Below are 14,987 nucleotides of genomic sequence, written 5' to 3'. Positions count from 1 at the left end.
AAAATGGTGACAAAGAACTTAAGTCACAGTCCAGAAGAATATACTTATAAATATCTTAAAGATCAAAACAACTAACAACAAAAAATGATAATTTCAAGTAATTTCTGTCAACATCAAAAAACGATAGCTGATAATGAGATCCATCCCACCACCGTTGCCGTCGAGTCGATTCCGACTCATAGCGACCCTACAGGACAGAGTAGAACTGCCCCATAGATAGATAGGTATATAAACAGACAGAAAGATGGACAAATAGGTAGAACAAACAGTACTAGGCACATACTATTTTAGAGTTATTTTCAACTAGCATAGACACCTTGAAGAATTTAACTCTCATTTAAAGAGTTGGGTTATGATTTTTCAGATGGGGATGAAAAGATTCATATATATATAAAAAAAAAAAAAAAAAAAAAAAACCTATGCTATTTGCCCAAAGTACCATATTGTATACATTACAAATGGAAAAATAGCAGAGGTTCCATCAATATATATATATTTCTAGGGATGTTTTCATGTATAAAGACAAATAATTTCCACTGTGATCAATTATGTATCTATTGAAAACCTGTTTAGTATGTTGATTGTTCCATCCTGGACCGTCTATATGCATGAGTTTTCATAAGATAATGTTTTGAAGGAGAGGGTTCAAATGTATTCATGCATTTTTTTAGGTATGTGAAAAAGACAAGTTTTAAGAAGAATACAATCAATATCCATGTACCTAACACCTAAAGGGTTAACATATCATTCATTTTTGTTTTATCTATCTACCAATGTATCCATCAGTCTATCTAATATGTATATGTGTGTGTAAAATTTGTGGGAGTTGGGTATGTATTCAAATATCCTAAAATGGAACATTTGGATATATACTCTTCATACTGGGTTTGCATACTAAAAATCTACCAGATGATGTTATATAAAAGCTATTGATGATGCTGATGTCTCCATTTAGAATAGGTTTCCTTATAGACCTAGATGGACAAACACAATCTAACACTGCTGAATGAATTCATTCTGATGGGCATCACAGACCGCCCAGAGCTGCAGGCACCATTGTTCGGGCTGTTCCTCATCATCTACATGATCTCAGTGGTGGGCAACTTGGGCATCATCATCCTCACCAAGATAGACTCCAAGCTACAAACTCCCATGTACTTTTTTCTCAGACACCTGGCTATCACTGATCTTGGTTATTCAACAGCTGTGGGACCGAAAATGTTGGCACATCTTGTTGTGGATGAAAATACAATCTCCTATTATTTTTGTGCTATGCAGCTAGTTTTCTTTATTATATTCATAACTACTGAATTTTTTATTCTGTCAGCAATGTCCTATGACCGCTATGTGGCTATCTGTAACCCTTTGTGCTACACAGTCATCATGTCACAAAGAACGTGTTCTGGGCTGGTGGCAATCCCTTACCTCTACAGCACATTTATTTCTCTTCTGGTCACCATAAAGATTTTTAATTTATCCTTCTGTGGCCACAATGTCATCAGGCATTTCTACTGTGACAGTCTCCCCTTGGTATCTTTGCTCTGCTCAAACACACATGAAATCAAATTGGTTATTTTTATTTTATCAGTTTTTGATTTGATTTCATCCCTCTTAATAGTTCTTCTCACATACATACTTATAATTGCCTCCATTCTCAGATTGAAGTCAGCTGAGGGTAGGCACAAGGCCTTCTCCACCTGTGGATCCCACCTGACTGTGGTGGTAGTGTTCTACGGGACTTTAATCTTTATGTATCTACAGCCCAAGTCCAGTCATTCCTTTGACAGTGATAAAGTGGCTTCCATATTTTACACCCTGGTGATCCCCATGTTGAATCCCTTGATCTACAGTTTGAGGAATAAATATGTAAAATGTGCCTTACATAGGACTTTAGGACGACTATGCAATATATTTTCTCAGAGTTCACTCTAACATATGATTCATATAAAGTACATTTGGGCTTTAAACTTTTTTTCTGTGTGCATCCAAGGGGAATAGCAAGCTCAAAAAACACAGGTAAGTTGAACGTATATTTCTCTATTGCCTTCTACCAGTCACTCTACTAAGAGCTGTAAGTAGATCAATAAGTGGCACAGTACAAAGTGTTGCCTTCCTTGAGCAGCAGTGATGCATTATAAGCATAATAATTAAGAAACTTGATAGGGGCATGTTAGATTAAAAAAAAAGAAAATTGAATATCTTGAGTGGGATAGTGAAACTATAGTAGATACAGGAAGATGTCCAAGTACCTGGCGTTTTCCTCATCTAGTAGAAAAAAAAAAGTAGAAAGTGTGTGTGTGTGTGTGTGCGCTTACACACACCTTCTGTTTTATTGCTCACATTCTGCCCTGGGTGGCTAATTCTGATTAAAAGAAGGCTCAGTGTAGTGGGTTTATTTGAAGTACTCAATCATCTGAATTTGCTCAGATGTCCACTTTCTAAACCTTGAAATCCCTGCCTTTCATCATCAGGGCCTTTACTATCATATTTGAGCCCTTAGAATTGGTTTATTTGTTATTATTTTTACTATTACCATATTGTAATATTGATATAAACAGTAACAAAATAAAATTATTTTCAACAGGTTCAGCTAGGTGTCTGGTTTTGTCTAAGTTACCCCATTTTGTCTGTATCCAGTGGGTATAACAGTTAAGATAATTTTATTGAGGTCAACCACAGAAATTTCCAGGTTTTTTCATTTTTTCTGTCCCAGATTGATATTGCTTCCTAATTCCATGTCTTTGTCTCATAGATTGTTCTCCTTATCTCTCTAGAAAAGAACAATTACTCTTGTTTAGAAGTCGTTTTCTAATGGTTTATGTAGCCTTGCATAAGAGGTCCATTGTATGATGAGTTAGGTTTGTTGTCTTGTTTTTGTTTGGCTGAATTTTCTTAAACTTGATGAATATGAGTGTGCACTTTAGTTTGATCAGTATGGATTGTTTGAATTCATCATTTTGATAATCCTGCTTGAAAAAAGCATAAGGAGATAATCCACGGTTTGGACCATGCTGTGTTTCCAGTGAGTGAGGTGTGATATGTAGCATTGTATATATTTCCCATGATTTCTGGACATAGTTGCTACATATTCCCTCCGAATTTTCCAAGCATATTTTCTTAGTCTTTTAATATTCAGAAAATCTGTAAAGAGAAAAAACATTAAATTTTAGATATGTTAAGGTTGTCTTTAGAAAAGAATCCAAACTGAGTTTTATTTTAGGACCCTACAAGGTGGGTTATGATATATTTCCATACATGTAAAGGCTAGAAAACATGTGAGAAAAATATCATTTATAAAGAGGATATCAAAATGGAAATTTAAAACACAGCCCATTCTGAATCATTCCAAGTGGCTGGATTGGGAAATTCTGTTATGTGTTCAGGGAAAAAGAATTAGCCGACTCTACACAAACTCTTCTACAAAACTGAAGAGAGGAGGATAGTTATTACAATGTGATATCAAATGTAAACAAAGGCATTAAAGAAAAAGAAAACAACAGAGCAGGTATGTGAAAAATCTAAAGAAAAATTTAAGAAATTGAGTCTGGCAATATGTAAAAATAATAGTACACCAAATAGTCATGCCCCAGGTATGCATGGATAGTTTTACATTAAAAAATCAATGAATGACAGGCACTTTAATTTCAAACAAAAATGACAATGTCATATAAATAGATGTAGAGAAACAGTTCAAAAGTCCCAATAATTATGATAAAACATTGGCCAAATTAATATTAAAATGGAGCTTTCTCAAACTGAAAGACAGCACCCAGGGACAACCTACAACTACCATCACACATGGTATAGAAGATTGAATAGGTTCTCAGTAAGACCAGGAACAAAACAAGTAAATCTACTCTCACCATATGTATTCCACATTTTAGTGGATGTTCGAGGCAACACAGTAAGGCAATAAAAAAGTAAATCAATCAATAAATAGAAAGCATCCAGATTGGAGGAAAACCCTATTTATTGATAGATGACAAGAATTTTTATGTAAAAATAATCTAATAGAGCCTATAATAAAGTCATAGAACTAAAAAAAAAAACTTAGAATTTATTTGTGAATTTACTCTCAGCTTATAATTTCTTTCAAAAAAGTCTTTTCAATTTTAAGTTGCCGTTTCATTGATTCTATAGATACATTTGGAGTTTTCATAGAGATAACACCAAAAACATAATCTATAAAAAATTTAACCACATGAAATATTAAAACTTCTGCTCTTCAAAAGATGTTTGTATTAAACAAGATATATTCTGGAAGATAATGTTTTCATATAATATATCTCATAAATGGCCTGTGTCCGTAATATATATCCCCTCCCCCCAGCCCATTGGTGTCCATTAGATTCTGACTCATAATGACCCTATAGGAAAGAGTAGGACATCCCCACAGGGTTTCTAAGGAGCAGCTCGTGGATTCAAACTGCCAAACATTTGGTTAGCCACCCAGCTCTTTAATCACTTTTCTACCAGGACTCCATAATATATACAGAGAGAGGCCTGAAAATGCAAACATAATAACAATAATAAAATAAAAGAATAAAAGAAACAGTCCCCAAAAATGATCATAAAAACAAACACTCACTAATTCATAGGACATATTCTCCTGACAAATAAGCACATTTAAAATGTTCAGTTCATTATTCTTCAATGAACTTCAGGTTAAAACACTGATGACATAACTCTATACATCTGTTAGAATATCAGGTGTTTGGTAAGTATGTGGGGGAAATGGACCATTCATAAACTCCTAGTGGAAAATTAAAATGATGAAAATACTTAAAAAAATAATTTAAGCATCAGGGTCTTAAAAAGCTGAACATAGTTTTACCCTAAAATTTAACCAGTTTACTCATATCTACCCAAGTGAAATGTCAGCATCTATCCTTATAATTTCATGTATAAAAATGTCCATAAAAACTTTATTTGTAACACTCAAAAACTAGAATCAACCCAAATGTTCATTTACTTGAGAATGGATGAACAAATTGTAGCATATCCAACAAGTTAATGCCACTCAATATTAAAAACTACTGAATTATTGGTACATGCCAATATATGGATGCCAAGTGCAAAATGGTATATTGGACTTTGTCAATATTAAAACAACCCACACTTAGACAGTTATCCCACAGAAATGAAAACTTATGTTCATGCAAAAACCCTTACACAAATGTTCAAAGAAACATTATTTGTAAGAGCTAAAAACTAGTAATAACCCAAACTGTCCTTCCATGGGGGAATGGGTGATCAAACCGTACCTCCATAAAGTAATACTCAGCACCAAAAAAGAACAAAGTATTGATGCACGCAACAGCATGGATGGACCTCAATAGAATCATGTGAAATGAAAACAGTCACCAGAGTCGTTGTTGCTACCTGCCACTGAGTGACCTCAACTCATGATGTCCTTATGAAAAACAGAACAAAACATTGCCTGGCCCTGTCCTATCCTTACAATTATGTTTGTTCGACTACTTTGTTGGAGCCACTGTGTCAGTTCATTTCATGGAGAGATTCCATCATTCTTATTGGCCCTCTACTTCACCAAATATGATGTCCTCATTCAGAAACTGGTCTTTCCTGATAACATTCCTGAAGCAAGAAACTCAGACAATGTTCTGTTGAGGGCAACAAAATATGTACTATTCAAGAATTTTTGTTTTGTTAGGTGTCATCGAGTACATTGAAAATCATAGCGACCTATAGGACAGAGTAGAAATGTCCCATAGGTTGCCTAGGCTGTAATCTTTATGGATGCAGATGGCCAGGTCTTTTCTCCCCAGAAAGGCTAGTGGGTTCAAACAGCCAACTTTTCAGTTAGCAGATATATGTGTATACAAAACCAAACGAAATCCAATGCTGTTAAGTCGATTCTGACTCATAATGACCCTATAGGACAGAGTAGAACAGCCCCACAGAGTTTCCAAGGAGCAACCGGTGGATTTGAACTGCCGATCTTTTGGTTAACAGCCAGACTCTTAACCACTACGCCGTATACATACTGTTATATAGGAGAAATAAGCAAAAAAAAAAAAAAAAAAAAATCACAAATGTATGCATTAAAAATATTTACAAAGTGCAGCAGAAATATTTATAGCACAGTAAATATATATCCACAGTGAGACATTACACACAAAATTTCACACTTTACCAGGGTGTGTTGATATGGTAGAGCATTATGTCAAGCACAGCAGAACATGTATCAAGGTGAGAAAAAAATTTTGGAATGAAGTTCAGACAGGATGAATAAAACATAAAATATTGAAATATAAGGATGGAAAATAAGACAAACAAGAAAAAAAGCATAATCACGTGATGGCAATTGACTATGAAATGAGAAGCAAGGGAAATATTTCTGTTTATGAGGTCAAAAAGAAAAAAAAACTTGAAAATAGCAATAATAGCAACAACAACAAAAAAACGGTAAACTAGGAAGTAATACTTCACATATGCACAATGCATTACTTTTATTCCATTTAAGTCTTAAATAATGTGATAAGAAAGCGTTTAAGCATTTCTTCAGTTGTCATCCATTTGGAGAGACCACTATAGAAATGGGAATATTGACAGTTCTGTTTCATAGATACAATATTTTAATCCAGATCCCTGTGTGGTAAAAATGGAATGCTAACAAAGAGTAAAATGCAAGGCTACATGAAATAGATGAACATAGACCTGCATACACATGATATGAATAAAAATTTGGTCACCGATGAATACACAATGTCCTGGACAATTAACAAGCCACCCCCAGGTACTTTGTTAAGCTTTCATATACTTCAGGAACAATCACCAAATTGCTTGGCATCTCCTAGGGGAGAATCTCCTAGGGTAAAAAAAAAATCCATAAATTCTTCTCACTCTGCCATGTTAGGAAACAGTTGGGGGAGTCAAGATAGAGGCTTCATTGCAGGTAAAAAGATAAACTGTTTCCATATTTTACCAATATCTAGAATGTTTCAGTGACACTTGCAGGGTTCCACCTTTATTCAATGGCAAAGTCATTGCAAAATATTAAGATTTCTGAGTCAGTTCTGTGAGCATTCTACTTTTCAGTAGTTCCTGATACTAGGACCTCTCTCCCTTTTTTTTCACATTTTTTTTTTCCAAATATTCACACTTTGTTTCAGGAGCTAAATGCTCCTAAGCATCTTTGAAACATCATCATTATGTCTAAATATTTTTACTTTTTATAAGTAATTATATGAATAAAAAACTAACCAAAAAAAAAAGTCCTGGAGTCAATTTTGCCTCATAGCTACCCCGTGTGCATCAGAGAACTGTGCTCCATAGTTTTTCAATGGCTGTGAACTTTCAGAAGTAGATCTTTCTTTTTTCCAAGGCGCCTCTGACTGGATTCGATCCCCCAAACTTTCACTTTGTAGCTGAGTGCTTAACTGTCTTTGCCACCCAGGTGGCCTAATTATGTGAAAAATAGCGCTCAAATATGCAAGTAAAGGAAACATAAAAATGCAGGATTAAAAATACTGTAGCAGAATTATGAAGCTACAGTATTCAGTCTTCAATGTTGATGTCCTTTCAAATCCGTAGTTACAAGCTGGCTCTAGGCTCTTCATATGTCCCTCTTAAGTGTAATTTAGTATATAATGCATTTTTAAATAACTGTATAAATGTACATTTTTGCTAATCTCTTGATGAGGAAATAAATTTGCATCTTACAACTTATGGTTTAAGAGTCTAGGATACTTTTAAGAACCCAGTTTTATGGCAATGGTATAATACATAATATATTCTTCATTTTCCTGTGGAATTTGGCCAAATGAAGACATAATTTTCTCAAGGAATATAGCTTTATAAAATGAGAATGAGATACTCAACACAGATAGTAAACTATGGAAAATAACTTGGTGCTCTCCATGAAACTCAAGAGCTGTTGAGAGGAAGTCCTCTTGCCTTCCCTTACCTTATAGGAAAAGCAGTACTTACCAATATAAGAACTTTTTTCCTTCAGCCTTTCATCATTTCAACTAAACAAGATTTACTTTGCTTTTATTGCATTCATTGATGGTAGTTGATCTCATAATTGTAATATCTACTGATACCCAATTCTGAACTTCTTTAAAATGTATATATATATATATATTATTGTGCTTTAGGTGTAAGTTTACATAGCAGATTAATTTTCCAATCAAAAATTCTTACACAAAATTTGTCAGCACTCTTCTCATTTCCTCCCTGGCTTCTCTCTGTTCATTAGTCAAGTTTCCCTGTCCCCTTCCTCACCTTCTTGCCCTTTTGGTCTCCTATATTTGATTGTTCTAAGGGGCACATTCTTCACAGATTTTATTGTTTAATTTAATAGCCCCGTCTGTTATTGAGCTGACAGGTGACCATGGGGATTGTCTATTGTTTCACATTAGAAGATTGTCTAAGGACAATTGTGCCAGGAGTTTCTCCAGCCTCTTTCAAACCAGTAAATCTGGACTTTTTTTTTAATTTGAATTTTTTGTACTTTTTTTCACACTTCTGCCCCAGAACTTCTATTGTGATCCTGGTCAGAGCGGTCTGCAGTGGTAGCCAGGAACCATCTAGTTCTTCTGGTCTCAGGATAGAGGAGGCTGTGGTTCATGTGGGCCATATGTCCTTTGGGTTAATTGCTTCATTAAGTCTTTGTTTTTCCTCATTCTCCTCTGTTTTAGGTGGAAAGAGGCCAATGGCTTCTTTTGTGACATAAGCAATATGTGTCTTTAGGGTTACAACCTTACAAGCAACATTTCATGTGAGATAGTGTATTTTCCCGTTACCATTTTATTGTTAAATATGATATGATTGTATTTTTCTACTTGCTTATTCCTGACTCAGAGGTTGCTGGTACTGCTATTTTCATGTAAGTAGTATCATTTCAAACCATTCATTCTTTTACCTTATACTGCCATCCTCATCCTTCTCTGGCATTTTTCTTTTTTTAATCTGTGGTATATTAAGTATATGTATATACATTTTAATTTAAATGTATTTGTGTTTATATGAATTATGTACTATCTAATAGTTTAAGCTAGAGGATTTCTTTACCTAAATGGAATTTTTTAATGGCATTAAATTATATAACATCAGTGACATGGACCACACTTTCTCAATTTCCTTTCACTATCTTAGATACTTCCATGAGAAAATATATCGGATTTGTTACAAACAGCTTAGTATATGTTTGTTATAATGAAGCTGCTTCTAGGGCAGGACATATTTTAAGTAAGTTTATATTCAAAGGCACTGCCGTTGAGGTGATCCTGATGCAACAGTGACCCCACAGGTTTTCTAAGGCTGTAAATAACTATGGAAGCAGACTGCCACATCTTTCTCCCAGGGAGCCACTGGTGGTTTTGAACTGCTGAACTTTAGGTAAGTAGTCCATCAGCTTATACTAAAATGCATTAATTAAAGTATAAGATATATCACCCAGAACATTGGCATACTAATGGTCCAACTTTAGTCATGGAGTTGAGGATGGGGGAGGGAAGGGCTGGGCTCAGTTACATGGATTACAGGCTACCCAACCTACTCATCATCATAAACCTGACATAGAAGCTAAGTCACGCTAGAACAATTTACATATGCATATGTAAAGAAAACTCCTTTCAGGTAACTTATTGTCATCATTTTAAAAACAACAAAACCACCATATACTTGATATTTGAGACTTATATCCCCATAATGTAAATGCATTGAAATATTTAATAGTCTTTTATTTCTCCAAAAACACTGAAGGGAAGTGATCATTTTGCAGATGTGAATAAAGAAATTAAGGTACCTTATTTTATAACCCACAAGTGGAGATATAACAGGGCCTATATCTGCATGGATCTACCACCTAGATATTTCCCTGTAAAAGACAGATAATCACCACCATGATTGATTAGATTTTCCTTGTTAATATATCTGTTCAATACCTGTCAAGTGTTTTGTGTCAGTCTGTAACACCAGTGGCAAAAGGGCTTTTATACACCTCTGTTTTGAAGTAAGGCATATTAAATGTTTCCACACATTTAGTGAATTTGCCCTTTAAAATTTTTATAATGAAAAAGACATTTGTATTATAATTTTGTAAATGTCATTATATAAATGAATAAAAGAAAGTTCAGTAATTATCCATATATACACCACTTAAAATTTTTAACTTTTTTTAATTTTTGTTTCATATATCCATATGTATTAAAATAAAAAATGAAACACGTTGCCACGAAGTTGATTCCAACTCATACAGACTCTAGAGGACAGAATAGAACTGCCCCAGAGATTTTACAAGGAGAGCCTGGTAGATTCAAAAAGCCCATTTTTTGGTTATTAGTCAAGCTCTCAGCCACTGCTCCACCAGGTATCCAATCTATGTACATGTATATGTATATGTGCATGTATGTGTACATCTATCTACATTGTCACATACTTACGCCTATGTCTTTATCTGTGTCTGTCTCTAGCTCTATGTTTAATACAGGGTTTCTCCACTTCTGCCATAGTGACATCTTGGACTAGAAATTTTCTTATTGTGTGGAGTTACCCTGTATATAGTAGAATGTTTAGTAACATCCCAGGCTCCCTTTAGATACCTGTAGTACCCTTCTCCTAGTTGTGACATCCAAAATGTCCCAGGCATTGACAAATGTTCTTTGGGGAGCAAATTTTACCCAACTGATAACAAATTAAATTCCTCTTTCTTTCCTTCTTTCCCTATCTCTCTATCTCTATCTTCATGTGCCTATACTTTATTTGAGGGAGGTGGGTTTAATTTCAAATAACTATATTGGAAAGTTTGCATTTATCTTATTCATTTAGCATATTGCTTTTGAATAATAAAAACCTACCAGATGATACTGCATAAAAACTACTGGCTATGCTAACATCTCTATCCAGAACAGATTTCCTAATAGACCAAGATGGGCAAACACAATCTAACACTGCTGAATGAATTCGTTCTGACGGGAATCACAGACCGCCCAGAGCTGCAGGCGCCATTGTTCGGGCTGTTCCTCATCATCTACGTGATCTCAGTGGTGGGCAACTTGGGCATCATCATCCTCACCAAGATAGACTCCAAGCTACAAACTCCCATGTACTTTTTTCTCAGACACCTGGCTATCACTGATCTTGGTTACTCAACAACTGTGGGACCCAAAATGTTAGTCAATTTTCTTGTGGATGAAAATACAATCTCCTATTATTTTTGTGCTATACAGCTAGCTTTCTTTCTCTTGTTCATCATTAGTGAATTATTCATTCTGTCAGCAATGTCTTATGATCGCTATGTGGCCATCTGTCATCCTCTGCTCTACACAGTCATCATGTCACAAAGGATGTGTCGGGGGCTGGTGGCAATTCTCTACCTTTATAGTGCATTTATTTCTCTTCTTATCACCATAGAGATTTTTAATTTATCCTTCTGTGGCTACAATGTCATCAGTCTTTTCTACTGTGACTGTCTCCCCTTAGTATCTCTGCTCTGCTCAAACACACATGAAATTGAATTGATCATTCTCATCTCAGCAGCTATTGATTTGATTTCATCCCTTTTAATAGTTCTTGTTTCCTACCTCCTCGTTCTTGTAGCCATTCTCAGGATGAACTCAGCTGAGGGCAGGCACAAGGCCTTCTCCACCTGTGGATCCCACCTGACTGTGGTGGTCTTGTTCTATGGGACTTTAATCTTTACGTATGTGCAGCCCGAGCCCAGTCACTCCTTTGAAACTCATAAAGTGGCTTCCATGTTTTACACCCTGGTTATTCCGGTGTTGAATCCCTTGATATATAGCTTGAGGAACAAAGATGTAAAATATGGCGTACATAGGACATTGAAAAAAATAAGCAATATCTTTTCTACCGTTTAACACATCATGTGGGTCCTATAAATTACATGATGGGCTTCAAACCTTGTCTGTGTGCCTCCATAGGGGATGGTGAGCAAAAATATATTTCACATATATTCATAAATTTCCTTCTATGTGTCAGTCACTCTTCTAAATGCACTGATGAACAAAAGAGTAAAAACCTTTTCCTACCTTGAAGGGAAAAAATGGATCACGAACATAATAAATAAGTAAATTTTATAGTGCAGAAGAATGTGTTGGGGCCCTGGTGGTGCAGTCATTAAATTGCTCAGCTGCTAACTGAAAGACCGGGAGTTCAAACCCACTAGCCACTCCATGGGAGAAAGATATGTCAGTTGTTCTCCACAAAGATTTACAGCCTTGGAAACCCTATGAATCAGTTCTACTCTGTCCTATAGGGTTGCTGGTAGTTGGAATCTCCCCAAGAGCAGTGGATTTGTTTTTTTTTTTTTTTTTTTTGAGAATGTGCTGTAAAACAAAACCCTTCACCACTGAATTGATTCTGAGTCATAGAAAACTTAATGGACAGGGTTGAACTGCTCCATAGGGTTTCCAAGAAGTGGCTGGTGGATTTGACATGCTGACATTTGGTTTAGCAGCCAAGTTCTTAACCAGTGCACCTCCAGAGCTCCAGGAGAATGTGCTGGGAACCATGAAGTCAGGGAAGGAGAGTGGATATGCTGAGTGGAAGTGGGAAAAAGTACTAGGTACAAAAGTGGCGCTACAATGATTCTGGTGTTCTTTCAACTATTAGAATAAACTTTGCAGTGTCAGTTCTAGGGTTTGGGTATGTGTGTTTGTGTAAGCACTTGCCTTCTGTTTTAGCCTTCATAGTTTCTGAGGGGAGTATCAGATTTGGGCTAGGTTGCAAGGAATCTCAGTGTAGGGTGATGCTTTGAATTACTCTCTTATCTAAATTTGCTCAAATGCCCCCATTCTAGACTTTGGAGTTCCACTCTTTTCTTATTAATGCCTTTACTTCCACATGTAAATCTGTTAACTCAACATAGTTTGCAATTGAGCAATCTACAGTTTCAGCTCTGCATGTGACTTTGTTATAATCAACCCATTTTGCCTAGATCTAAGAGTGGGGAAGGAATTCCACCTAGGAGCAACTCTGGATGACCTCAAGAAATTTGTCTTAATTGGTGTATAGATCAGAATGGATAAATTTCTTGAGGTCTTCCAGAGTTGCTCCCAGGTTTGGAATCCCTTCCTCACTAGTTGTTCTCATTTAATAATTACCCTTTTTTTGTAGGTTTTTTTCACAGGTTGTTATCTTTTCTTGTTTATATGAAAAACTTTTTAAAATGTTCGTTAAATTATTTTTTGTGTGTTTCCTTGGATAACAGGATATTCTATGATGAGCTAAGTTTGCTACCTCTGTTTCATTGGTTTGGCTTTCCCAAACTTTGGTCAATATTTATTATGTGCTATACTTTCAGTGACTTATGTTCACCCTACTCATGAGAGGCAAAATGAGATAATCCCACAATTTGCTCCATGCTGAATTTCTTATTAAGGTAAGAAATGTTATGTGGCAAGGATGCAGCTATCTTGCCTTATGGACATAGTTGCTCCACATTACTCCTCAAAATTTTTCAAGTATCTTTTTTTTTCAAAATTTATAGTGTTTCATTGAAGCTATTAGAGTCTAAATTATTTTCTTCATTCAGGATCTTGACATAAAATCCCCTGTGTAGCCAATGGAATTAGAATGAAAATACTTCATTGCAATATAAGAAAAAGACGAATGTTATATTTTCATGTGAGCATAAATGTTTTTGAAAGTTTGTAGCAGTTAGAAGGTGAAAATGGTCATGATAAGATAGAGCTCCCCAGGCTGGGAAAATTTCCACTTCCTTGAGCAGCTTGCTTGACATGCCCCTAGCTTTACATTAGAGTCCTGGTTCCTTTGCTTGGCATGCCCCATAGCTTTACATTTAAATCCTGGTTCCCCTCTCCTTTACAGCTTCCCAAAACTAGATGAAATTGTCAAAAAAAGAAAAAAAACTGTTTAGGTGCCATGTTGACATTCAGGACAACACTTCAGTTCTCATATATAGTAATACTGTGCCTAGGGTGGGGTTAAATTACCACATTCTGAACATGTGATGCATGGAGTTATATGTAAACCTTATTGCAGCTCTGTAGTGTGATTAATAATGTCGCTGATGTAACTTGTATGAGCTCCCTACTTATAAACCCCTTATAACTAATCTTTCCCCTTGCCCTGTTGGAGCAGTCTTGGCAACAGCAGCCCCAACTGTATCCCTTCCTTGCACAGTGAAATAAAGATTCCTTTCTACTCTTCTGCTTTGGTCTATTTTTTGTTGGCTGAGATGAGTTGCACCGAGCAGAACCTGAAGTTTCCACCCTGCAAAATTTCTGGTGTGCCAGCCAGGAGTCATCTGATCAGATCCAGAGGCAGATTGGGCAATGGGCTAGCCACCAGGAGATTTCTCCCAGAGACTTTCTAGTAGCCCTGGAAGATGATTGGCCTGGGACCCAACAATGACTTCATGGGAGACACAAAACGCACCTGGATTATTTGGTAAGTACCTACATAAGACCATAGAAGAGTCCCAAGCAGCAGGAGGAATTAGTCATTGAGGGCATTAAAGGTCCTATGTATTTGGAGTTACTTGGTAGATAACAGGATAATTCCTAGGTAAGGTCTTTAGAGTCCCAAGAAGTGGAAAGAATTGGTTCTGGAAGGTGTAAAATGCTCTACGTGGCTGTTATTAGGTTGGTGCAACTCATTAGTTTGTGTGAGTGTGTAACGTGTGTATGAGGCATTTAGACAGTTCTCAGAAACAGACCCTGAGAGTCTTGAAAATGCTCACATTGTGAATATGATTTTTATCAGGCAGAGTGTCCAGGATATACAAAGAAAACTCCAAAAACTTGAGGAGGATGTGGAGTTGGGGATCTCATGTATTTTTGAGCTTACCTACCAGGCATACTCTTATCAGGTTCAGAAAGCGGAGAAGTAAAAAAATCACTGATCAGAAGAGACAGTCTGTATTCCTGGACACCACCTTGTAAGGAAATGACCTGATTCCTGGCAGCTCAAGAAGAGGAGGGCCCCTGAAGAGAGAGGGAGGTGGGGGACCCTGACACCCATAAGCTGAGACCACT

The 14,987-nt window shown here is 36.2% G+C and overlaps 2 protein-coding genes across 2 annotated transcripts; both read left to right on the top strand.

Moving 5' to 3' along the window:
- Nucleotides 1-978: 978 nt before the first annotated feature.
- Nucleotides 979-1,932, top strand: LOC126080317 (olfactory receptor 8K3-like). The gene has a single exon (XM_049891570.1). It carries the CDS (start codon nucleotides 979-981, stop codon nucleotides 1,930-1,932), a length of 954 nt encoding a protein of 317 aa, XP_049747527.1.
- Nucleotides 1,933-10,898: 8,966 nt separating this feature from the next.
- On the top strand, nucleotides 10,899-11,846 carry LOC126080316 (olfactory receptor 8K3-like). The gene has a single exon (XM_049891568.1). It carries the CDS (start codon nucleotides 10,899-10,901, stop codon nucleotides 11,844-11,846), a length of 948 nt encoding a protein of 315 aa, XP_049747525.1.
- The last annotated feature ends 3,141 nt before the right edge of the window (nucleotides 11,847-14,987 follow it).

The sequence above is a fragment of the Elephas maximus genome, chromosome 7 (genome assembly GCF_024166365.1).
Source record: "Elephas maximus indicus isolate mEleMax1 chromosome 7, mEleMax1 primary haplotype, whole genome shotgun sequence".
NCBI lineage: Eukaryota > Metazoa > Chordata > Mammalia > Proboscidea > Elephantidae > Elephas > Elephas maximus.
This window is presented reverse-complemented; position numbering and strand designations above follow the sequence as displayed.

Coding starts and splice junctions, on each gene's coding strand:
- LOC126080317 (XM_049891570.1), top strand. CDS start 979: ATGGACAAACACAATCTAACACTGCTGAATGAATTCATTCTGATGGGC.
- LOC126080316 (XM_049891568.1), top strand. CDS start 10,899: ATGGGCAAACACAATCTAACACTGCTGAATGAATTCGTTCTGACGGGA.